At 42.3% G+C, this 27,283-nt stretch overlaps 1 protein-coding gene across 3 annotated transcripts; it reads right to left on the reverse strand.

Moving 5' to 3' along the window:
• Window positions 1–940: 940 nt before the first annotated feature.
• On the reverse strand, window positions 941–26,028 carry LOC139017270 (tripartite motif-containing protein 5-like). Of its 3 annotated transcripts, XM_070425443.1 has the most exons (8): window positions 25,881–26,028; window positions 9,005–9,487; window positions 8,341–8,436; window positions 7,460–7,690; window positions 3,709–3,731; window positions 2,408–2,508; window positions 2,104–2,130; window positions 941–1,839 (listed from the first exon to the last, which is right to left on the reverse strand). In XM_070425443.1, exons 2-8 carry the CDS (start codon window positions 9,422–9,424, stop codon window positions 1,265–1,267), a joined length of 1,473 nt encoding a protein of 490 aa, XP_070281544.1. In that variant the 5' UTR covers window positions 9,425–9,487; window positions 25,881–26,028; the 3' UTR covers window positions 941–1,264. The 3 variants fall into 3 exon arrangements, with proteins under 3 accessions (XP_070281544.1, XP_070281542.1, XP_070281543.1); XM_070425441.1 differs by having other exon boundaries at window positions 941–2,130; XM_070425442.1 differs by having other exon boundaries at window positions 941–2,130; window positions 25,952–25,975.
• Window positions 26,029–27,283: the final 1,255 nt, after the last annotated feature.

Raw genomic sequence — 27,283 nt, forward strand, 5'->3', positions numbered from 1 at the left:
CAGATATATCTGGGATCTGAAACATGAGACTTTGGTAAAAACTACCCTTGTGCCCTTGAAAGCAAAACCTGTTTCATGACACACTGACAATTTAGATTTCTCAGTAATTAGTGGAGAAATATTTATTCAGTTGAGACACTTACATGTTATATACTTAATGACATTTTTCTTCTCACAGTGATACTGTGGTATGGTTTTATTACCAGGATTTTTTAAAGAAAACAAATCGGCATTCAGGTATTTTATTCAAAATTCACTGTGCATATTTGGAGAAATTGGACGTGAACTCAGAAATGAGGACACAGAACTTACACTCTTAGTACATATTATTTATGATATTTTTTTATTGGCTGGCTGATGTTGCTCAGTGGTTGAGCATCGACCAAGAGGTCGCTGGTGCAATTCCCAGACAGGGCACATTTCCTGGACTCAAGGTCAACCCTCAGAAGGCAACATGCAGGAGACAGCCCTTTAATGTTTTTCTCTCATCAACGTTTCTATCTCTCTCTACCTCTCCCTTCCTTTCTCTCTAAGAAATCAATTTAAAAACCCATATTTAATATTTTCTTCTTCACTCCTTGATGAATAACAAACATCATGGGTAAATAGAGAGACCTCTGAGAATTCATTCTGTAGTGAATGACTTCTATTCAAGTCTTCAATAAAAGTTGTGGAAAAACGCCGAACCGGTTTGGCTCAGTGGATAGAGCGTCGGCCTGCGGACTCAAGGGTCCCAGGTTCGATTCCGGTCAAGGGCATGTACCTGGGTTGCGGGCACATCCCCAGTGGGGGGCGTGCAGGAGGCAGCTGATCGATCTCTCTCATCGATGTTTCTAACTCTCTGTCCCTCTCCCTTCTTCTCTATGAAAAATCAATAAAATATTTAAAAAAAAAAAAAAAAAAAAAAAAAAAAAAAAAGTTGTGGAAAAACTTTCCTTCATCTTCTCAGTCAGTGGAAGAGGACATGAGATTGTAGAACTTGGTAGAGATGTTACCTCCATACATGCCTTTTTGTTATGAGGCATTAGTCATTTTCCTTGAGATGATAAAACTTATGAATTAGGATTCTCTATGAATGCAAATAATATTTTGGGAAAACTATGGAACGAGGCAAATTGTACACCCTATTGATTAATGAAGGGTGTTCGAGTGGGGAAAAAAAAAAGCCCGGAAAATGTAGTAAGAACTATGCAGGTGAGCTCAGCTCATTAGATGCACCCATGGCAGAAAGCATTCCAGAGAAGCGGGTGAAGGTGTAAGAGGTTTAAGAGCCTGGAGAACACAGTGTCATGGGGGCACTGCATTTCATAGGATTGAAATATGGAAACATTTTCTGAGAAAAGGAACATGAAGAGAATTTATAGATGAGAAACCCATGGTTAGTGACGTTAAAAAAGGAGACAGTGCCAGCATCATAGTCTAGGAAAACTCCAACACGATTGGGAGGAACACTTAGGAACAAGGGTATGGTTGTGGGGTCAGAGGAGGCAGAATCCACAAAAGCCTTATATTCAGAATTGTTCTGTAGCCCTATAACCCAGTAGCCATATTTAGGTTGAAATCTGGAGCAAAGAGGCTTTTTATTTATGGATTCTCTTCGAACTTCCTTGCGAAAGAGGCCAAGGTATGTTTGTCCATATACCCCCATTATCCAGGCACGTTTCTGTGACACATCCACCTCCCAGTAATGCTTCCCTGATGTGATAGAAGGTGATCCAAGGACACCATAATCCTCATTATCACCTCTGAGAAACAAAAAATGGACAGGTCTCACTTGTCTCCGATCCTCAGAAATGACAATATTTGATTTATCCTTGGGAGGATCCAGGGTCACGTGTACTGTAGAAAAATTACAGGGTTGGGTGAGGAATCTGACATACTTTATTTGTGACATTGTAAGAGAATTTTGAGAATAAAATGAGTGGGAAATGGGAAGGATTTGATTTGGTTCTTGAGGAGTATTACTCACTGAAGAAATATAACACATATGTGGGTGTTGGGAGGAAAAACCTGGGTTGTTATACCAGAGACCTAGCAGAAAATGCAAAATTCTAAAAGAAGATGAGGACAAGGTGACTTCGTTATATTGTGATTTCTCCTTACCCCAGTAGCGTTGCACATCTGTGAGTTCTGAAATTAGAAAAAAATCCATAACATCAAATATAGGCAAAATGTTCTGCATCAACATCTATTTTCTCCCCATATCAGGGAAAGACTGGGGTTTATGTAAGTTAGTACATGGAATAGGGTTGAAGAAGACAATTGACCACTCCCCATTGAATATGCTCTTATAACCAGAATATAATATTTGTCTTTTTATTTCTCCTCCAGCTATACCTTAAACCTGAACTTTAACCCCAACCATAACAACAATCTCACAGCCACCTATTGCTCTAGCATTCCTCACCATTAAACACTTGTAGCATCCCTCCCAGGTCAGGAGCTTGGAGCACTCTCCTTTGCTTCATGGGGAGGGTTTTTGGCTTCTTCAGAGTGAAGGTCTTACTCCTAGAGACAACACAATAGATCCAAACACCTCTGAATTTTTGTCTCTCCAAAACCACTGATTTTATCTACTCACCCCAAGGAGTGCTTGATCCCCCATTCATGGACCAATGAGAAAGGAGAAAGTAGACTTCTGACCTTGGCACCAGAAGAAATGTGCTCAATCCACTTTCCCCGTTGACTGCTGTCTACCCTTGGAAAGGAATAGACCTCTCAGAAGTAGATTATTCCTTTCACAATGATGACTATCCTCTCCCTTTCTAACTCCTAAAAATCATATGAATTTATGAGCCGTAGTGAATTTCTTTAAAATGCAAAATTTGGTACCTTGAAATAAATTAGTATAAGGAAAAGTCATGCCATGTATGTAGATTCCCAGCAATATGACAAGAATGTGAGGATGCAGAACATGGATCCTTATGTTTGAGATATATCAAGTGTGGGAATACTGTCTGGGAAGAACCAAGACCTTTCAATTCCACCGCCCAGTAGGAGGCCTGCAGAACTACATCTGAGATTTCAGGTTCTCTTGGAAAAAATATAACACTTGGAAAGGAAGATATTATGAATGCTATACTACTAGTGGTCTGAATTTCATGTGTTTGGAATAGATTAATGCAGTCAAGTGGGTGTTCAAATTTAGACACAAAGATGCTGCCCTTCATTCGGATTTCAAAAGTGCATGACCAAGATGGATCAACTGTTTTTCCCAGGGTCAAAATATTCCTTGATATTCAAGTCGGCTTTTGGAAAATAAAGAGAACCATATCTTCTATTCAGAGAGCAGAAATTTAAATATAAAGGAGTTGTCTCAAATTCTGAGTGCTTAGGAGGTAAAGAAAACATGACATTCCCACAGTCAATACATCACCTGTTACATGTGAAAATCTGATTTAGATACAGGCATGCTGAATGCATTGAATTTATGAAGTCAGATGGGTCTGATACTGCAACATCTTATGTTTAATTGCTACTAACCCAAACTTTGCAACTCGCCTCAACTAAATTGCCTACATAAAATCTGTTTCATTGTCAATAGGTATAGAATACACAAGCCATATGTGAACAGAAATTTAAGATAAAACTACATCCAAATGTTTCTGCCCTGAGCAGTATTTTATTCTTATTAATCAACAGGTATCATTAATGTTTTTAAACACTTTTTACAGCACAAAAAGACCATCTCTGGTCTTCCATACATACCTTTCCATAATGCCTTTCACATCCTAAGGAGGAAAGAGACACTATAAGTCATGAAGTAATAAGCTCTTTCACTAACAAAACTTCAACACATCTCCCCTCTCCACCCCCCGGATCTGGTGGGAATAGAGATGGTCCTAATGTGAGAGCAGGTTAATATAATGCCTAGTAAAGAAGCCAGAGGAACCAATAACTTAAGATATTTACTATGTAAATTATTTTTCAACAAACAAATTACCTGCTCTTTTATACACCTTCGTCCATGTTACCAATATCCACTTGGTCACTATTCTAAACACTACAATATTTACTATGTTTCAGGGTCTAATAGTTTATTCCATATTGTTAACTATTTTCAGTCATCTGGCCTTGTTTCTCATCACATCCTCTTGTTACATCCTCTTTCTAAAATCAATAAACACATATTTTTTTTAAAGTCACCACAAGGTGGGTAGGAGGGAAAAATGAAACTGACTGGTACCACACCCACAGGTGTACATTATGAAATTTGACCCCAACTCAGCCTGAGAGGCAATCCCACACACTGAAGTGCCAACGGCAATCAAGGCTCAACTACAAGAAAGTACCCACAACCCAAACATTAGACACCCCTAGAGAACCTGGTTCAGATGAACACAGAAACTGTACCACTGGGCCCCAGGGGAAGCCTGCTACCTAAGGCCACTCTGCCAAGGTTGGGAGATGTGGCAGATATACCAAGCACATAGAAATAAACACAGGAAGGCAGCCGAATGAGGAGACAAAGAAACATGTCCCAGATGAAAGATCAGGACAAAATTTCAGAAAAATAACTAAACAAAATGGAGGCAAGCAATCTATCAAATGCAGAACTCTAAACACTGGTTATAGGGATGCTCAATGAACTTAGGGAAAGAATAGATTATCTGACTGAGAACTTCAATAAAGAGAGAGGAAACATAGCAAGGAGATAGAAAGCATAAAAAAATACCCAGCGAGAAATGAAAAATTCAAAGAAAACAAGTCTTAAAATTGTCAGGAGAAAAGCAGTTAGTTATCTATGAGGGCACTCCATAAGTATCCCAACTAATTCCTCAACTCAAAGTTTGCAGGCTAGAAGGGAGTGGCATGAAATATTCAAAGTGATGGAAAGCAAAGACCTACAACCTAGACTATCCTCCCAGCAAGGCTATTTATTATTATTATTATTATTATTATTAGCAAGGCTATTATTTAAAATTGAAGGAGACATAAAGAGCTTCCTAGATAACAAAAGGCTCAAGGAGATAATCACCACCAAATCAGTATTACAAGAAAGGTTAAAGAGACTTAAGAAAAAGAGAGAAAAAAAAGCAAAAATGTAAATAAAAAAATCGTCATGAGCCCTAACCTGTTTGGCTCAGTGGATAGAGCGTCAGCCTGTGGAATCAAGGGTCCCAGGTTCAATTCCGGTCACGAGCATTTACCTTGGTTGTGGGGACGTCCCCAGTGGGGGGTGTGCAGGAGGCAGCGTATCGATGTTTCTCTCTCATCAATGTTTCTAACTCTCTATCCCTCTCCCTTCCTCTCTGTAAAAAATCAGTAAAATATATTTTTTTAAAATCGTCATGATGTAGAAGACATGACCAACATTGTCAACCAGCTCCACCTGACAAATAAAGACCCTTTCACCCAATCAATACACGCTTCAAATTATTTTTAAATTCTCATAAAAAATATGGACCAATAATATTTTAGTAGAAAAAGCAAATCAACGCATCTATAAGACTGAAATAATAAAACATATGCTTTCTGATTATAAAGCAATTAAATTTAAAATACGCAGAAGAAAAAAAAGTAAAAAATCACCAGGTGTTTGTACATTAAACAACACCATTTCAAATATTTCAAAGGAAGGTTAAGATAAAAATAACAAAGAAAATTTGAAAAAAAGTTAAATTGATTCAAAATAACAAGGCCCAGCAGGTGGAGCTCAGTGCTTAAGGGCTGACCTATGAACCAGGAGGTCAAGGTTCAATTCCCAGTCAGAGCACACACCAAGGTTGCAGGCTCCATCTCCAGTAGGGGGCATGCAAGTGATAGCTGATGAATGATTGTCTCTCATCATTGATGTTTCTATCACTCTCTCTCCCTCTCAATTTCTCTCTGAAATCAATAAAAAACAAACAAATAAGTAAATAATCCCAAAGTATGGAATATAGCTAAAACAATGCATTTATAACATTAAAAACTATAACAGAAAAGACGGTAAAGTCAGTGGTCAAAATTCCTACTTTAAGCCTTGGGTGGTATAGCTCAGTGGTGAGAGTGTTGTCCCCTGAACCAAAGACTCCCACATTCAATTTCTGGTGAAGGGCATGTACCTGTGTTGCAGGTTTGATCCCTGGTCTCCTTTGGAGTGTGTTCCAGAGGCAACCAATGAATGTGCCTCCCTCACTTGATGTTTCTCTCTCTCTCTCTCTCTCTCTCCCTCTCTCTCTCTCGTCCTCCTTACCTGCTTCCCTCCCTCCCTTTCACTCTCTCTAAAAATCAATGGAAAAAATATCCTAGGGTGAGGATTACCAAAATTAAATAAACAAAAAATTCTCACTCTAAGAAACTAGAAAAAGAACAACAAATTAAATACAATGCACACACACAGAAACACATGCACACTCTCATATATCAATGTGCATTTACATATACATGCACAAAGGAAACCATATAAGTGAGAGCAAAACCCTGTGATATAGTAAGGTAATAAATAAATAAGTAAGTAAATAAATAAATAAATTAATAAATAAAAGTAAAATTTATTCTTAAAAAACATGAATGAGCCCTGGGTGGTTTGGCTCACTGGATAGAGGGCTGCCCTGTGGCCTGAATGGTCTTGGGTTCAATTCCGGGCAAAGTCATATGCCCAGGTTGCAGGCTCCATCCCCAGTAGGGGTGTGCCGGAGTCAGTCGATCAATGATTCTCTCTTATCATTGATGTTTCTATCTCTCTCTCCTTCTGCCTTCTTCTCTAAAATCAATAAAAATATCTTAAAAAACAAACAAACAAAAATCAATGACCTTGACCAATGATAACTAACTTGGCCAAATATAATCACAAAATAAGGAATTAAAGGAGCCATTACTGTTAGTATTATAGAAATGAAAAATATTCTAATAAAGTATAATGATTAATTTCATGCTTATGAATCTGACAACTTAAAATGGACAAATTTCTATAAAGATGTACACTATCCAGAACTGACTCAAGAAATATTAAAAAAAAAACAACCTGAGAAAACCTAATACAAGTAAAAAAAAATATTTTAAACTTTTTCAAGAAACATAAAAGCCCAGAGTGAGATGGTTTCACTGGTGAAACTACTGAATAATTAAAAAATAAATAATGCCAATCCATCACAATTGTTTATTCAGAAAATTCAGAAAGGACAGAAAAATTCAACTTATTCTAAAAAGAAAAACAACAATTCTTGGATCATGAAGAGATACCTGAATAAAGTTCTAGGCTAGATCACAGATACAGGGGCCTACAGACTACAAGGAATCTTCTCTTCACAGTCAATTTTGTACTTTAATTGATACATTAATAAGAACCAGATTTTTCCTTGTTCATGCATTCAACAATTCGAATAACCTCTGAAACAGATGCAGGGAAGGGTCACTGCAAGACCAATGGGACCTCAGTGTCAACACCACAAACTACACAGTCACACAGCAGAGAAGGGAACTTAGTCTTAATTTTCCTTAAGTTCAGATGCTGGGGCTTATTTCTAAGTCTTACCTGCAACATCTCTACTGTTGACCCCTGCAACCAATGCTCCAGATCTGAGATAAGATCTCTCAACAACTTCCTCTGCTGGGCCAGCTCACTCTCAGCCTGAGCCAAGTCATCGAGATTCTCTGCCGCCTCCTTCTCCAGCCTTTGCAGCTCCTTTTGCTCCTCACTGGCCAGGATACCTCTCAGTTGTTTAAAATAATCCTGAACACTTTTCTGCTCTTGTTCTATTTGATCCTTCAGGAATGAGAAAGAAAGACAGGGACTCAGGTTATCAGGCAGAGTGGGAGCCAAAAAAGGAAGTATTTGATTTGGATGTTCTCAGAGTGAAGAGAGATGGAAGCAGAGGAGCAATTCTTGGGGAGGCTGATTTTCCCCATTATTTCATCTTCATCACATTCCAAAATAATGCCCTCATGTCTACATTATTGAAGCCAACCCTGAACCAAAATGGGACACCTGGGTGTGGCTCAGCTCTCACAGAGCTGCCCTGGACAGTCATGCCTCCATGCATTACTCCTCACCCCACCCCACCCTCAGCCTATGTTGAGCACCTGGGACAGAGCCATGACCCATTGGCAACTGCCTTCCCTGGAAGAGTTTAAGGCACACAAAAAAGAAAAAAAAAGATAAATGTATATAAAATTCACTACCATCCTCACCAGAGAGTCTATCTATGGGAATAACTAACCTACAAATATCTGCACTATTTTGTGACATGCTTACTTCCAGCCCTATCCCTACCAGGGAAAGGATAAAGAATGGCTGATCAATGACTCTGGACATATCAACTGTCAGAAAACAAGAAGGAAGAGAGCTCCTTCTGAACTAAATCCCAAAGTCCTGCCCAGATTCTTGGATAATTACCAGAAAGAGTCTCCTCCTACCTTCCTGGAAGTTTTCTCTTCTTCAAGGTCATCATTCAATTTTTCAGCTTTCTGCTGCTCTGCCCTCAGCCTGTCCAGACCTGCCTGGAGCTTTTCCTATGGGAGAAGAATCACTTCAGGGTTAAGCTATGGGCTCTCGCCTCATCAGAAGAGAGGATTAATGAGAAGAAATCAGGTTCATCTCTAAAGAAACTGTAAAATGTCCATTAGAATCTGTGATTTGAAGAAAACCTGAAGTGGTTGTGTTCCTTAAGACTCAGATGATGGAAGTCACCATTACTATGTCAAGAGAAGACTGGTTCTCTTTGCCTAGAAGAAAATATTGATCCTGTAGTAAGGAAAGAACTTAGGTCTCCATCCACCCAGCTGCCCAGTTACCCCTCATGCCTAAAGGGATGATGACAGCTTTGCTTGTGCACCAAACCTCTACCTATTAGCACAAGGTCTGAAAATATCTATTTCTCCTTTACATTCTGCTCATCATTTGTAATTGTGTGGATTGTATATAAATGTCCTTCAGGCCTTGGAAGGTGAACATAGGAAGAAAAGTGATCACAGGCCTCAGGACTGTGATGGCAAGAAAATTACAGTCAAATACAAACGTTGAGGTTTCCCATCAAGTGTTATTTTCTGGCATGTTCTTTCCTCCACCCTGGTCTGTTACCTTATTCTTCTGGGCAATCTCCTCTGCGAGGAATATTTGGTGACCACGGTGCTCTGGAGACCGCTCGCAAAGCCAGAAAATGATCTTCTTATCTTCGTTGCAGAAGAGCAGAAGTTTTTCTCCATGGCCCACACAGAGATCTCTCTTTTGCTCCTCCTGTGGACTCAACTTGACCTCCCTAAGTGCCTCCACAATGTTGGCCACATATCGATTGGGACGCATGTTCTCAGGCTGGTAAGTGCTCCTGCACACAGGGCAGCTGCTCTTTCCTTGGCCGAACATGGACCCCCTGTTGTTTGCAGTGATGCAGGCTTGGCAAAATGTGTGCCCACAGTCCAGGCTCATGGGTTCTGTTAGAAGCTCCAGGCAGATGGGGCATGTTACCTCCTCCTTTACATTCACCAGGATTCCTGAAGCCATTGTAGCTGCTCCCCTGCTCCTATCTGTTCTGATCTGAGGCTTCTGCTGCTCACTGACCTCTGCCTGATTGGAAAGATGAAAGGGGGCAGAGTAAGAATGGTTGGAATAAATGTTGCTAATTGTGTAGAAATGAAGGATGGGGCAAGAACAGATATAAAAGGATAAAAAAGAAAAGGTGGAGAGACAAGGCAAGGAACATGGTGACCTGGTAAAAAAGGCTATTTATAACAATACTAGAGGTCCGATGCATGAAATTCATACACGGGGAGGGTCCCTCAGCCCGACCTGCACCCTCTCACAATTCGGGACCCCTCTCACAATCTGGGACTGCTAGCTCCTAACTGCTCACCTTCTTGTCTGCCTGATCACCCTTAACCACTCTGCCTGCCTGCCTCATCACCCCTAATCATTCACCTGCCTGCCAGATTGCCCCTAACCACTCTGTCTGCCTGCCTGATCATCCCTAACCACTCACTGCCTGCCTGATCGCCACTAACACTCTACCTGCCTGATTGCCTCTAACCACTTGACTGCCTGCCTGATCATCCCTGCTTGCCTGCCTGGCTCATTGCTCCTAATTGCCTCTGCCTCAGTCCATGCCTCTGCGGCTTCATAGGAAAGATGTCCAGAAGGACATAACTATTACCATATTATTATAGATTATTTATTTTAATTTTTTTGTTAATCCTCACTCAAGAATATTTTTGCCATTGATTTTTAAACAGAGTAGAAGGGAGGGAGGGGAAGAGAGAGAGAGAGAGAGAGAGAGAGAGAGAGAGAGAGAGAGAGAGATGAATGTGAGAGAGACACATCAATTTGTTGTCTGATACAGGTACCCATATCTGGGTGGTGATCAAACCTGCAACTCTGTAAGTGTCCTTGACCTTTCCATGCACCAGCTAACACTGTAACCACTGAGAAATTCCAGCCAGGCACATAAGAATTTTAAATACTTTTATTTACTCTGACATGACAAATTTCATTTGTATCAGTGCAATGGTTGTTATTGCCCTTCACTTTTACTAAACCAAAGGATGACCTTATTACAAAGAAAAGACGTTTGTGTGTCCCAGCATCTCTCCTGCTTAATCTTTCCTATGCCAAACACATCCCCAAATGACATTTGGGTCTGGGCTTTTATACTTGCTCTTGTCTCATCAAATAATGTTGCCCTGGTATCAGTAGGACTCACTATCATCATTCAGTTAACAATCCCCTTCCGTGTTCCTTTATCAGAAAGACCTGCTCTGACTTGCTTATTTATAGTGTAACTATTGCCATCATTTGCTGTATGTTTGAAAAAATTTCTCATTATTATGACACTAGAGGCTCAGTTCATGAAATTCGTCCATGGGTAGGGTCTCTAGGCCAGGCCGGTGATCAGGGCCAATCAGGCATTTCTGGCTGCTGGCCAGGTCCTTCCTTCCCTAGCTGCTGGCTGCTGGACAGGGCCTTCCTTTGTTCCGTGCCGCCCCCAGGTGGTCAGTGTACATCATAGTGAGTTATCGAACTCCGGGGTCCTGGTGGAACTCCTGAGGGGACACTTTGCATATTAGGCTTTTATATATATACATAATATGTGACAATTTGTTTGTGTAAATGGCAAGAGCAAACCCTTTGTCAGATGTGTACATAAAGTTAGTGAGTGACTAACAAAGACCATTTATTTTCAAGACAGAGTTGGAATGATCCTAATGTATTCAGGGTCCCTTTTCCTACCTTACAGGATTCATCAAAGATGAAATAGGTAACTTAGGAGGTTCTGGGGAGTCTTGTTGGATAAATACTAAAATTTCACATGTGCCTGGAAATATGCCAAGGACATTGACAGGAGGCTAATGGTGTGTATGTATATTGATGGTGGGGCGGGAGATAGTAGCATAAAGATACTCATAGGATCACACAAGTCACATATCTGAAAAAATAGAAACATAGATGAAGTAAATATCAGTCTTGCAAAAGAAATCTCAAAATATTAGGCAAGATCATTCAACGAAATTTTCATCACTATGAATTACATGCTAACAACTAAACTAATACCCATAAACACAGAAATGAGTCTAAACAGAGAGTTTAAACCACTGTGACTTTGACATCCACCTGGAAAGTAACAGTAAATTAAGTCAAATATATATACAAGCTGATGTGAAAGACACTACTAGAGAGATGTGCATGTTGTTGGGAAATCAAATTATTGGGGCAGATAAAGGGTTATCCAGCAATTCAAACTTAAATACCTAAGGCTTGAACTAAAACCTGAGGAAGATGAAGGAAATAAGGCATATGGGAGAGAAAAAAATTTATTAGGTAAAGAAAATGACCCGTTAATTGAAGATGCACCACATTGTCTGAGATGCAAAATGCCAGTGTGGCTCGTTGAGAAAACTGCTAGGCCTTTGGCATCACATGAGTTTACAGTGACTTATGGCACTTAGTGAATTAGGTAACATTTAGGAACACTTTGCCGAGAGCAAAAGTAATCACCAGTGTAGGGCTGTGGAGTAATCAATGGATCCAGTGGGGAATTGGGAAGATGAGTAGGGTGCACATAAGGTTGCCCAGGGGAGAGATGGTGATAGCTTTCAGGACCAGAAGATGAAGGACATGGAGAGCAGGTGATGAGTGAGATATAGGATGAGGTAAGAGGAAAGGATTGGAAGTTAGATTAGATTATGGAGAAAAAAGGTTAACATCAGGACTGGGTTATTTCTTCCTATAATGGTAATATTGGATAAGTCTGCTAATAAGTTTTTGTTTTTGTTGTCTGGAAAACTCATGAAGTTATAATAAAGTGGAAGATCAGCTTCCTTACAATGGCAGATTGTTGATAGCAAAATTAGCCTGAGTGGAAAGTGCATTTGGATTTAGGAGGATTTCATATAGACCTCAAATGCCAGTTAATATGCTTAGATTTCATTTTTTATAAGGGGGTTGTGACTTTTATAACCACCTGTGTATCTTTATACCCCTTGGATGCTATGCCTATGGGCTTTCACAATCTATTTTGCTCTCTGTAGCTCTAGGCCAGCGGTTCTCAACCTGTGGGTTTCGACCCCTTTGGTGGTTGAATGACCCTTTCACAGGGGTTACCTAAGACCATCCTGCATATCAGATATTTACATTACAATTCATAACAGTAGCAACATTACAGTTATAAAGTAACAACAAAAATAATTTCATGGTTGGGTCACAACATGAGAAACTGTATTTAAAGGGCCAGAAGGTTGAGAACCACTGCTCTAGGCTTACATAAACTTTAGTGGTTTCACACACATCTACTAAGTCTGGCTTCTTAAAAGGCTGAGAAGACCATCACTAATAGCTTAGCTAAGGCAGCCAATGTCAGCATGTCCTGCCTCCTGTCCTATATCTCCAGCTCAGCTACATGACCCTGACAGCTTATATCTCACAGGTCACAAGATGGTAATAACCATCCAAATTGGAAATGATGCTGGTGGTCAGTCAAAGAGGTGTGGACAAAAAGGACAACATGCTAACCTGACTAGCTCAGGAAAGGCCTGTGTGGTAGCCTTGCAAATTCAGAGACCTACAATAACCACAAAGAATAGTCTGAAATTAAGTTTTTAAACTAAAATAGCAATTTTGGTGGTTAGTAGGCAGACATTTTCCCTGTCCAAGTCAATCTTTACTTTAACTGAGCCTGTCCATTTTCCTTTTGCATCTATGATAACATATAGTTGGAATGTCTGTTGGGGTCCAGCCCCAGCAGGTCCAGAGGTTCCCAAAGGTGTGGACGGAGTCGACGAAGAATGAAGGACACCGATACAGAGTTCATATCATCAGCATAGCCAGGTTCTCTAGCCAGGTTCTCCAGCCAGGTTCTGTTTTTCATTGTCTTATTACATCTGTATTTATACCAGTTGATTTTAATCCTATCTATTCTATTCCAAAAGTTAGGGCATTTCTTTTCTCCATTCCAAGGTTACTCTATTGTTCTATTAAGCTACAAGGAAGTAACTGAAGAAGATTTTCCTAAGTAAAGGTTATGAAGCTTAAGCATGATTGTTCCTAGTTAAAGTGAATAATTACCCGTCTGGCACTTAGTTAAGGGGTTCATCCCCTCCCTAACTCCAGGGAAAAATTCCTACCTGGGGAAACAACCTTTCTCGGAGAGGTGACCTTGGTTAAAACACATAGCGCCAAGAAGGTGAGCAAACATATTAAGAACAGTATGCCATATAAGCCAGGTCCCTTAAAACATGTGCTGTGCAGATGTTTCTTCCCTGCAGTGACTGTGTCAAGCAGCAAGGATGGACTGGCTTTGGCAACAGGCGACCTGAGGCTCAGACGCCCGCTCAGTGGGGCTTGACAATGGTGGGGCCAGCCAGGCCTGGATCTAGCCCAATGTGGGTGGGGCTGACTGGGTATGGGTCTCGCATGATTTTGAGGCACTGTGGGTGAGCAGGGACTTGACTCTGGGTCCCACAGTGTGCCCCAGACTCTAACAGGAGGAAGATTTTCATATACATTTTACTAATTTTCTTTCATCTCTGATACTTCTATTATAGAGAAAAGGCAAATAGCAATATTAAAATATTTCCTCTAATTAATCCCCTTTTAATGTGCATGAATTCCGTGCACCAGGCCACTAGTCTATACTAATAAAAGGATAATATGCTAATTAGATCGGGTTGACTGGACATCTTCTGGATGTGAACAGGTGCGGTCGCTCCATCTGGCTGGTGCTCAGGGCTGATCAGGGCCAACTCTCCCAGTCCCTGTGGAAGGCTGGCTGGCTGGCTGTAGAGGGACCACGGGAAGGCTCCAGGACATGTCTGGCTCCATCTTTCCCAGTCCTGATCTGCCGGAACTCAGCAGCAATTGAACCCACTGCTCAAAGCATCTGCCTCCTGGTGGTGTCAGTGCACATCATAGTGACTTGTCAAGCAGTTGACTGATCGAAGGGTCCAAGATTGGAGAGGATGTAGGCAGGGCTGAGGGACCGCCCCCATGCACGAATTTTGTGCACTGGGCTTCTAGTCTATATATATAAAGGCCTAATATGCTAAGTGTCCAACGGAGCGGTTGACAGATCAGTTGACTGCTCGATGAGTTGTTATGATGCACACTGACACCAGGAGGCAGATGCTCTGACCAGTGGGTTAAATTGCTGCTGGGGTCTGGAAGAACAGGACTGGGCAAGATGGGGCCAGACATGCCCTGGAGCCCTCCCATGGTCCTTCCCTGGCCAGCCAACCTCCCACAGGGACTGAAAGAGTTGGCCCCGATCAGCCCCGATAGCCAGCCAGGTAGAGGGACCTCACCTGTTCACGAATTCATGCACTGGGCCTCTATCGTGTGTGTGTGTGTGTGTGTGTGTGTGTGTGTCTTACCTAATAATAGACAAACATATAAATTGACCATCCCGCCACTACACTGATCAGCCAATCAGGAGAGTATGCAAATTAACCCAACAAAGATGGCGGTTAATTTGCATATGTAAATACAAAGCGGCGGAGCAAAGACTGAAAGCCCTGGCCTGAGCAAAGGCCTGGGTCCCAGGTGCCAGAGAAAAACTGGTGCCAGCAGCCAGGGGAAGGGAAGGCCTATTGCACAAATCTCTTCGTGCAACAGGCCTCTAATATGCATATATATATATATATATGTAATTTTAATTGAATTGACCTTTGGGTGATAAATTGTGCTTCTATTATACTGTTCTTGCTGTGAACATGATTGCTGTGTCACATGATGAATTTAGCTATTCTCCTGGTGTTATTAACATATTTATGATTCTCCTTTGACAAACTTTAACATCTATTTTTTATGAGAGAGAGAGAGAGAATACAACATGAAAGCACAGAGAGTGATTAAAGCAGTCACAACCTACAGTGTAATAGACATGTGGAAGACAGGAACCGTAGTGGAGGTTTTTTCTAGTTTTATGATCTCTTTTTGAAGGTAGACCTCAATTGGTAGTGGATAGACAGTTATAACTCAGGGACATACATGCTTATGACTGGGAGACCAAGAATAATTTGAGGCTTCTATGGCAGCTGGAAAGTCAGAATAACGTCTTTAAAAGAGAGATACAGAGGGAGAAATTCCAAGTTGTACATAAGAACTCAAGTCAAATCTCAGAACTAGACATATTGGAGATAGATGACAAGCAACCCATTTAGGCTAATGGACTGATCACTGATTTTAGCTCCTGCAAAATGCAAGGGAGAATTTAGAATTTGAGTTCAATCAAGTTAACCTACTAAAAGACAATAAACAAACAAATAATAATATTCTTCAGAAAATGAAATAGAATCCTGAGTCTCTTCACCTCTTTCACAATTTCCCTGAGGGAATTTTTGATGCAATAAAAAATTATTCAACATACAAAAAAGTAGAGGACATGACCCATATTCAATAGAAAAGGCGATCAATGGAGACCAACTCTGAAATAAGCCAGATGTTGTATTTAGCAAATAAGGGCTTCATAGAAGCTATTATTTCTGGGGTAAAAGATGTAGAAGAAAATATACTTATAATAATCACCAAATAGGAAATGTCAGAAATCAAATAGAAATAGATTTGTTTTTAATTGAAATATTAAAACTACAATCACTCAGAAAACAAACCCAAGTTTAGTTTATGAAAAATTTGGAATCACAACAGAAACACTAACATTAAAAGTTGATTAATAGAAATTACCCAATGTGAAAATAATAAACATGTCCTCAATAATCTGTAAGAAATATCAAAGTAATAACATAGCCTTAAGGTACAACATAACTGGTAAAATACAGCATTAATACAGTATAAAGGCTGCATGGAGATGAATTTAGACCCAATAAAACTGCTCACTGGTACCATGTTCATCACACATGAAGGGAACCTGATAAGTAATGAGACTGAAGGAGAACAGAAGTATATTCCAGCTAGTGGTCCAGATACTGAAAACAGCCCAGAGGCCACATGCAGTTAGCACTGGCTGCAGAGACTGTGGTCCAGATCAACCTCTGATGAACAGCTGGGTCAGAGGTTGCTGGAGGCCGATCCCCCCTTGCTTCTTGACCCAGTCACTGCAGGGAAGAAACATCTGCACAGCTTATGTTTCAAGGGACCTGGCGTATATGACATATGTTTGCTCCCCCTCTTAAGCGCTTTGCTGGGGTCCAATCCCAGCAGGTCCAGGGGTCCCCAAAGGTGTGGACGAAGTCGGCGAAGAAGGAATGACACGAAGACAGCCTTCAGTTGATCAGCAGCCTAGTCAGGACCTATAGCCAGGATCTCCAGCCAAAGTTCTGGTTGGAGTTCTGGTTAGGAACTGATGAGGATCTGATGATTATTGTCTTGTTACATCCATATTTATACCAGCCGATTTTAATCCTGTCAATTTCTATTACAAAGGTTAGGGCGTTTCTTATCTCCATTCCAGGGAGTAAAGATTATGTAGCTTAACTACCCACCTGGCACTTAATTAAGGGGTTGTATCCCCTCCCTAACCTCAGGGAAAGATCCCCACCTGGGGAAACAACCTTTCTCGGAGAGGTGACCTTGGTTAAAACACATGGCGCTAAAGAGAGCAAACATATTAAGAACAATATGCTATATATGCCAGGTCCCTTGAAACATATGCTGTGCAGATGTTTCTTTCCTGCAGCGACTGTGTCAAGCAGCAAGGATGGACTGGCTCCCGGCACAAAGCCTATACCCTTGGAGACCCACTAACACAGGGCAGTCCCAGGGAAGGCAAGCAGCAAGGCTGGGAGGACATAACCTTTACTGGATAGGATAAACTCCTTCAGTCACTTCCTTGTAGCTTATCAGTATAGCAATAGAATAGTGACCTTGGAATAGCCCTTATACTTGAACACAGAGATTAACCTAGACAAGATTAAAATCAACCGAATTAGATAGAGACAGGATTATTATGGAAATGAAACTAGAACTGTGGAAGGTTTCCCTGAAACATATCATGATGTAATTATAGAGGCATGCTTATGGCATCAAACAGTATTAATATAGATTTAATAGAACAATAAAGAGAGAACCCAACCATGCTGATGAACTGAATGCTGTCCCCTTGTCATTCCTTCTTCGCTGACTCTGTCCACACGTTTGGGAACCCCTGGGCCTGCTGGGGCTGGACCCCAACAGATGGCACCCGAACAGGATTTCCCTAGGTAAGCCCCCGCCCCCCCTCCCTGCACTCAGGAAGGATAGGACTCCATCGTAGGAAGAGAGTGGATAGTCTTCGCCAACTCTGTCCACACCTTTAGGAACCCCTGGACCTACTGGGGCTGGACCCCAACAAGAGGTAGACATTGTATCAGGGAAGATATCATTTAATATCTACCCCTGTTTTATGTCTCCAGCATGATCCAAACCTGGGTTAGGTGTTATGCCCAGATTTCAAGATCCCCAATAGACAGGGAATCGAACCATGACCTCCTGGTTCACAGATTAATACTCAACTACTGAGCAACACTGGCTGGGCTCAACTAATTTTTCATCACTACAAATTACATACTAATACTAATACCCATAAACACAAAAAATGAATCTGAACAGAGAGTTCAAACCACTTTGACCCTGACATTCACTTGCAAAGTACAGCAAATTATATGCAAGCTGATGTGACAAACAATACTAGAGAAATGTGTGTGTTAGGAAATCAAATAATGGGGACAGGTAAAGAGCTATCCAGAAATTCTAACTTGAAAACATAAAGGTTAAACCGAAAGCTGAATATTATGGAAATATGGCATATTGAGGAGAAAAAAAAAGTATTAGGTAAAGGAAATGACCGGTTCATTGAAGACACACCACCTTGTCTGATTTTGAAAATGCCAATGTCGCTGGTGTGAGAAAACTGCTAGGCCTTTGGTATCACATGAACCTGTAGTGATAATGACATATGGCCCTTTGACAATACACAAATTTTGTGACATTTCAGACACTTTTCCAAGAGTTAAAGGAATGATCAGTGGTGGGCTATGGAATATTAGATAGATTTAGTGGAACTGAGAGGACGAGTAGGATGTATGCCCAATTTCCCAGGAGACATGATGATAGCTTTCAGGACAAGGAGGTGATGGAATGGGGAGCAAGGGGTAAGAGTGAAACATAGGACTAGGTAAGAAAAAAGACTGGCAATTCTATTATATACTTTGTAACAAAAGGACAACATCAAGCCTGGGCTCTTTCTTCCCATAGAGGTAATATTGGCTAATTCTTCTAATAAGTTGGCTTTTTGTTTTTGTTTCTGGAGAATTCATGAGGCTACAATAAAGTGGAGGGTCAGCTGTCTTCAAGGCCACATTGTTGATAGCAAAATTAGACTGATGTGGAAAGTGCATTGGACTAGGAGGACTTCCTATGGACCTCAAGTGCCAGATAACAAGCTTAGACTTCATTTTCCATAAGGGGATTGTGACATTTTAGCCACCTGTGTCTCTTTTAGTCTCTTTTAGGCCCTTGGACATTGTGCTTACTGGCTTTCACAACATAATTTGCCCTCTATCTCTAGGCTTACATACCTTTGTTGATTTCTCACACATCCACTAAGTCTGGCTTCTCAAAAGGCTGAGAGATAACAGGAATGAAGTACTTTCTATAGCATTGAGAAGATCATCACTAATAGCTCAGCTAAGGTAGCCAATGTCAGAATGCCCAGTCTCCTGTCCTATATCTCCAGCTCAGCTAAGTGACCCTAGCAGGTAACTACCAGGTCACATAGATGGTCATGACCATTTAAATTAGAAAGGATGCTGGTGGTTGGCCCTGTGGCTACAGTTTAAGCTCAGGATTCTCTAAGGAACTCCAAGTAAATAGGACTATGAAGCAATAAACAAAGAAAGAAGAGATCTCAGTAGATATCCATGTCTTGATGGTTACCAAAGTTTGAAGGTTAAAGAAAGATCTTCATTTTGAGATAAGTTTTTTCCTTTGCCCTGTGCTCAGAGGGAAAAGTTGTAAAGGCTGCATGGAGATGAATTTAGACCCACTAACACTGTCTACTAATGCCATGTTCATCATACATGAAGGGAACCTGATAAGGAATGAGGCTGAAGGAGAACAGAAGTATATTCCAGCTATTGGGCCAGATACTGAAAACAGCCCTGAGACCATATACAGTTAGCCCCTGGCTGCAGAGACGGTGGTACAAATCATTTTATGGCTCCAGCATAATCAAAACAAGGTGTAAGAGTCTCCAAATATTTCTCATCCTATCCAAGATCCAACAAATCCTGAGACCCACCAAGAGCCTGTAGAGGAGAGAGAAAAAGAGCATGCATTCTGCCTTGGGGCTGCAGAATTTGTTTTTATGGTGGGGCTACAAGGAGCTAAGGTCAAAGCAGCTGCTGCCACAGGACACAGAAGAGGAAAGTGAATTAGAACTTGAGTCCTCACACAGGGAGTCTGACCCCACCACTACCTAAGGAGTGACTCTGTGGCCCCACAGCAGGCAGGGAGATAGATATGGGAACACGAGTGGTATCTGTGCTGGAGGGATATAACAAATGCCCAAGTCCATCCTTGAGGACTGAGGGGTTTGTGGCCCACATCAGGCTCCCTAACTCTTGCCAGAGACCTGAGCTCAAAAAAATGTGTGTCTCCAAAAACCAACAAGGCTTATGCCCAGGAGAACCATAGAGGTATAGGGAACAGGAGGTTCCTCTCTTATAGGGTTCCTGCACAGGACTTGAAGCACTGATAGTATTTGCACTAAGACCCACTCAAAAACAGAGGTTTGAGAATTGCCTAGACCATGTGTGAAGGGGATCTCTTTCCTGCTGGAGGAGTGGAAGCCTGTTGGACTCGCCTGAGGCAGAGATGTCGGGGTGGGGGTGGCATTAGGGCTCCATCCTCTATCTTGCCATTGCAGGGCTCCTTTTCCCTCTAACCTGTCAGTGCTCCTGAGTGTACATGCCGCATCCCCCTGCTGCTGCTGGGCTGCCAGAGCTGACAGGAGAGGGCCCATGCCTCATTCCCCTTGCAGGGCCACCACTCCTGAGTGCTAGAACTCTTGGGGGAGTTCATTAATGTGGTGCAGATTAAACCTTGATGGAAGGAGGAGGGGTAGAAGACAGAAACCTGAATATAGAGGAATAGGAAGAGTTGCAATTTTCTGAGTTTCCCAAGTATAAGGATGCCAAGAGTAGGTTCACCTTTTTAATGATGGTTATTGACCAGGAGAGGTGTCAAGGATATTGGCTAAATCCCTTATAGGACTTTCCCAAATTATGTTGACACGAGCTGCTGCGTCAATTTCTCTCAAATAAGTCATTTGGGTGCATTTTATAGAAATTAAGAGTTTTATACGACAGGTGAATTCATTTGTTATTGTGATTTTAATAAAAAAAAAATACTTTCTCCTGTCTTGAGGGACCTGGAATAGCCCCTGAGCATTCAGTTAGTATACAGCAGATATGGATCTTGTCCCCAGTATAAAAAATAGATACATCATCTCTGAGATGAGGGAGGAAAGAAAGTACACAACAAAATCTAAGTAACACAGAGATCAAGGTACAAATTGCTCAAAGGTGAGATTAAGATGAACTTCCTTTTGAAAAATTACTAACTCCTCTTCTTAGCGGCATGCAAGGGAAAAGTGAGTAAAGAGTCAATATAATAACAGAGGAAGGGAATGTGTAAAAAAATGCAGAACTCGTTCTAAAGCAGGAGAGGACACCAGAGAGTCATAGGGTGCTCTGAGGTAACTGAGCCATGGCCCTCAGGAGAGAACAAATTCCCTCTTCTTGGACCTCTAAGAGGCAAGTGTCCACATGGGGACTACAGAGATGGGCAGCAATCTGGTCATCCAGCCTCTCTCATCAGGCTGGCCAAAGGCTGGTCATTTATCAGGAATGTTGTGAAAGCTTCCCAGAAGTTACCAAGACAAGAGTAAAGGATCAGCATTCAGGGAAGGGGCAGCAGTTGTTATGTCCTGTGTCAAAGGTGGCAAGAAAAAGCTCCTGAAGCAGCCCAAGAAGCCAGCCAAGGAGATGGGTGAGGAAGATAAGGCATTCAAATAGCAAAAGAGGAGCAGAAAGTGAAGGCCATGGGGAAAGCCCCCCCCCCCCCCCCCCCCCGCCCACCCACCCACACACACACACACACACACACACTTGTGAAATGAAGGAATATGGCCAGAAATGAGCTGTTCCTTGTGCCTGGGGCAATGGTGATCCTCAATTCCGTTCCTGTTTTATTTTATTTTATTTTATTTTTTCTTAAAGTATTACAAAGAGCAGCCGTGGGGAAACTACGGCCCACGGGCCAAATCCGGCCCTTTTGAAATGAATAAAACTAAAAAAAGAAAAAGACCGTACCCTTTTATGTAATGATGTTTACTTTGAATTTATATTAGTTCACACAAACACTCCATCCATGCTTTTGTTCCGGCCCTCCGGTCCAGTTTAAGAACCCATTGTGGCCCTCGAGTCAAAAAGTTTGCCCACCCCTGACAAAGAGTATTACACATGTCTCCTTTTTTATCCCCCTTGACATTCCCCCCAGTTTCCCCCACCCCACAGTGTCTTGTGTCCATTAGTTATTCTCATATGCATGCATATAATTCCTTCAGTTGATCTCCTACTCCCCCCAACCCTCCCCACGGTTCCCACTGTAGTTTGACATTCTTCTCAATGTTGCTCTGCCTCTGTATCCATTTTTGTTCATCAGTCTATAATGTTTCTTATTATCCATAAATGAGTGTGTTCATGTGGTATTTTTCTCAGCTTCCCAGGGGCTGTCTCAGTCTCACAGGTCTATCTCAGACTCACAGGGTCCATCCCTGCCTCACAGGGCTGTCCTAGCCTCATGGGGGCCATTTCAGCCTCACAGGGGCTGCCTCAACCTCACAGGGGCTGTCTCAACCTCACTGGGGCCATTTCAACCTCACCGGGGTGGTCTCGACCTCACCGGTGCGATCTTGACCTCACCAGGGCTGATTTAACCTCTCCGGGGCCGTCTCAACCTCACCAGGGCCATCTCAACCTCACCGAGGCCATCACAGCCTCACCAGGGCCGTCTCAGCCTCACCAGGGTGGTCTCAACCTCACAGGTGTCATTTCAACCTCACCAGGGCTGTTGCAACCCTACCAGTACCGTTGCAACCCCACCGGGGCCGTCTCAACCTCACTGGGGCTGTCTCAGCCTCACCACAGCTGTTTCAGCCTCACCAGGGCCGATTCAACCTCACTGGGGTCATTTTGACCTCACGGGGGCCATCTTGACCTCACTGGGGCCATCTCTATCTCACCAGTGCCATCTCAACCTCACCGGGGACGATCAATCTCACGGGGGCCGTCTCAACCTCAAGGGGGCCATCTCAACTTCACCGGGGCTGTCCCAGCCTCACCAGGGCCGTCTCAGCCTCACATGGGCTGTCTCAACCTGACATGGGCTGTATCAACCTCACCGGTGCCATCTCAACCTTACTGGGGCCTATTCAACCTCACCCGGACCGTCCATTAGTGTTTTAACATCTGGATTCCTTATGATAACATCTGTTGCCACCTGCAGCTGGAATGAAGAAGTGTTTTATGTGACCATATTGTATATTTAAGAATAAAGGTTTGGGCGGAAACTAAGATGGCAGCATAGGTAAACACCAGAAATTGCTGCCTCGCACAACCACTTCAAAAATACAACTAAAAGACAAAACAGACATCATCCAGAACCACAGGAAGGCTGGCTGAGTGGAAATTCTACAACTAGAAGGAAAGAGAAAAGCACACTAAGACTCATAGGAGGTGCAGAAGTAAAGTGCAGAGGTAAGGAGGTGCATGTGGAATGGGCTGGCAACTGAGGACACAGTTGTCGTTTTCAATAGGGAGGGAGTCTCAAGCTCCCGACTGCTCTGAACTCCAGTTCCAGGCGAGTCTCTGGGGATCCAGACTCATAGGGGGAGAAACTGGACTGTCTGACATTGGGCGGAGCTCCAGGGCAGCTTTCTCTCAGAGGTGCTTGCAGCGATTACCAGGACACTGAGACTCAGGGCCTCTTAGGGTAGGACTGAGGATCAGCCATAGCTGTTTGCTCCGCCCTGTTGATTCCCTTTGACCCCGCCCCATCCAAGCTGTGCACAGAGGTTTTTGCATATGAAAGGCCTGGGCCTTTCCAATCTGAAAATTACCTAACAAACTGCAGCTGAGTCAGAGAGACCCAGAATTCCAAGAGAAGGCCCAAGGCCCCACAGCTGCTTGCATTGCTTCACAGCTGGGGCTCATCTGGGCACCTCCAAACCCAAAACAAAGAAGAGGAATCTGCAGATCTCTCCATAGCTTCTGCTAGGTAGCCTCAGGCAGAGGCTAAATTAGTACCTCCTTAGAGATTCAAGAGCCAGTGTACCCAGTGGTCAGAGTGGGACCATTCAGATTACAACTCCTCAGATCCATAAGGGAAACACTCAGGGGGCAGACTCAGTGAAAACCAAAGCCCCACTGAAGCAAGTCTTGCCCCAGAAGGGTGTCTCCAGCACTGAAGTTCTCCCACTGCAGACACAGCTGATTCTCCCAGCCAATTGGCCTGGAGGTCAATTCCTCCCAGTGATACCTACAACAATCAAGGCTTAACTACAAGACTGCACAAAGCCCACAAAGGGGTGCACCAAGAGTGTCCACCTCAGGTAATTGGTGAGGCTGAGCCACTGGGCCCTATAGGACACCTAGCACACAAAGCCACTCTATCAACACAGGGAAGATACAAAATGTGGAGACAAAGAAACAGGTAACAAATGACAGAAAGGGAGGAAAACAAATGACTGGATATAGAGTTCAAAACCACACTTTTAAGGTTTTTCAAGAATTTTCTAGAAACCGCCGATAAATTTAGTGAGACCCTCAAGAAAGCTAGTGAGACCCTCGAGGTTGTGATAAAGGACCAACTAGAAATTAAGCATACACTGACTGAAATAAAGAATATAATACAGAGTTCCAACAGCAGAGTAGAGGATCGCAAGAATCAAGTCAAAGATTTGAAATATGAAGAAGCAAAAAACACCCAACCGGAAAAACAAAAAGAAAAAAGAATCCAAAAATATGAAGATAGTGTAAGAACTTCTGGGACAACTTCAAGCAAACCAACATCCGAATTATGGGGGTGCCAGAAGAAAAGAGAAAGCAAGATATTGAAAACCTATTTGAAGGAATAATGACAGAAAACTTCCCCGACCTGGTGAAAGAAATAGACTTACAAGTCCTGGAAGCGCAGAGAATCCCAAACAAAAGGAATCCAAAGAGGACCACACCAAGACACATCATAATTAAAATGCTAAGAGCAAAAGACAAAGAGAGAATCTAAAAAGCAGCAAGAGAAAAACGGTCAGTTACCTACAAGGGAGTACCCATACGACTCTCAGCTGATTTCCCCACAGAAACTTTGCAGGCCAGAAGGGAGTGGCAAGAAATATTCAAAGTGATGAATACCAAGAACCTACAACCAAGATTACTTTATCCAGCAAAGCTATCATTCAGAAGTGAAGGTCAGATAAAGAGCTTCACATATAAGAAAAAGCTAAAGGAGTTCATCACCACCAAACCAGTATTATATGAAATGCTGAAAGGTATCCTTTAAGAAGAGGAAGAAGAAGAAAAAGGTAAAGATACAAATTATGAACAACAAATACACATCTGTCAACAAGTGAATCTAAAAATCAAGTGAATTAATAATCTGATGAACAGAATAAACTGATGAATATAATAGAATCAGGGGCATAGAAAGGGAGTGGACTGACTATTCTCGGGGGGGAGGGGAAGGGGTATGGGGGTGCAGGAAGAGACTGGACAAAAATCGTACACCTATGGATGAGAACAGTGGGGGGGGGGGGGATAAGGGTTGAGGGTGGAGTGGGAACCAGGTAGAGGGGAGCTATGGGGCGAAAAAAGAGAAACAACTACAATAATATGGACAATAAAGATTTAATTTAAAAAAAGAAGGAAACATAAAAAAAGAATAAAGGCTTGTAAAAATAATAAATAAATATTGCTAATTTAACAAAAGAGTAAGAGGACCAGCTTCAAGAAGTTCTGATCCCTGGCAGAGACCCTAAGTTCCCATCCCTCACGCATGCCTCCTGATAAGGGCTCTCAGTCTTGCTGGCCTCACCAGGAGCTTGGGCTTTATGAAAAGGGAGAACAGGGCTCCATCTCACAGGCTTCCTGGAGAACAGGAGGGAGGGATTTGCTGTCTGGGATTGGAGTATTCTGGCTCACCTTGGAAAGGTAGAAAGTCAAGACTACAGAATAGGGAGATGATGAGGTAACTCAGCCTGGAGAAATAATCGTCCCCCCAAGAAATAAATAAGACAGCTATTTAAACCTCCCTTCTTTAAAGCTCACTCTTCCCCCTGACTCAGTGTTCCTCTTTTCTGCCACCTCAGCAGAGACACCCACAAGCAGAGCAGCTTCAGAATTACAATTTAAGATACCAAACACAGTCAGTCTGCTCCCCCAAAGCCTCCTGTCCTTTGTCCCCCAAAATTGCCCCCACTTACTTTCAGGAAATATAGAGGAGTCTTAATTCAATGGAGGAGATCAGCTGTAAGTCTGGTCAGTATTCACTCACCAAGCCAGCGACCAGCTCTCCACAGAGGAGTTCCCCCACAGGAGTGGAGTGAGAAATGAAAGTTAAGTTCATAGAAGTGGAAAAGAAACAATGGAAGCAAAACAGAAACTTAATAATAATAACAATGGCAGGTCACCACATAGGAGATTTAGGGATGTCAATGCTTCAGTATGTTATGTTTTCATCCGTTTTGCAGATTATTCTAGCAAGAGTATTCAAATAAGAAGAATGTAAAATCTAATGATACACTCCACAGCCTTCCTAAATACTTAGTAATTTCAATTTAATTCTATACCTACTAGTTAAGCTTATCCTATATTCATGTCCTGAACTACTTACTAGGGATAAAATCATGATCCAGAAGTTTGAGTAAGTGCCCTTCATAATGCAGAGTATGATGGGAAGATAACCAGTGATAGAGCTCTGATCATTTGAGCTGAATGGTAGCATATGTCCTTAGAATTTTAGGGGAAAAAAAAATGTTCTTTTTAAATAGCAGCTACTAAGAGCTGGTATTTAGAAATTTTTTTTACCCTATTGAGAAATTTTTTCCACATCACCATTGAATCTGAACTAGTCCTTCAGTTAACTACCAGTTTTTGTTTCTGACCTTCCAGACATAATGTGGTACAGCTGTGGCAGTGATAGGTTACCAGCCACTAGGAGGCGGGAAGAGGATGGAAGTTTACACATGGTGCTCTTCAAAGGGAGTCTTTCTCTGGGAAACACTCACACCTCCATAAGTGTCCACTTTCCCTGAGGAGGAAATTGGTCTTGCATGGCCTGTTAGGCCATAAAAAGTGTGAACAATGCATTGCCCTGGATAGGGGAAGGTTATTGCTGGCCCCAGGAAGATCATCTGATATGACCTGGGAACCCCCAACACCTGTGGGCCTTCCTGTAAGCCCACAAGGGGGCAGAACCATATCTGCAAGACACAAACCCCAGTGGGATATATATAGACAGGCTCTCTGCATGTTTCTTCACTCTGATTTGGAAAATATCCCCAGAGTCCACTAGTGTTAATAAACGGTGTCCCTCACTTTCTCTAGGAAGCGTGCTTGGTATTTCTTTGCTCTTCTGTAACATATGGTTCCCTGACCGCGGAAAGCTAACCGAGTTTTGGCTTTGTTTAGCCTCTGGTGAATGGACAGGGTTTGGGGCCCTAGAGTGTGGGACAGGCCTCTGGAAGGCGCCTACTGGATATATTGAACCTAAAAACCAGTAAATCTACATATACTACTTAATCATGAGCAAGAAATTGTCTGTTATTGCAGAAGACTGGACTGGGATCCCACCAAGGCCTGCATGCACATTCACTGAAGATTCAAC

This window comes from Myotis yumanensis, unplaced genomic scaffold, assembly GCF_028538775.1.
Source record: "Myotis yumanensis isolate MYYU_CA2020_CCGP unplaced genomic scaffold, mMyoYum1.0.hap1 SCAF_10, whole genome shotgun sequence".
Taxonomy (NCBI): domain Eukaryota; kingdom Metazoa; phylum Chordata; class Mammalia; order Chiroptera; family Vespertilionidae; genus Myotis; species Myotis yumanensis.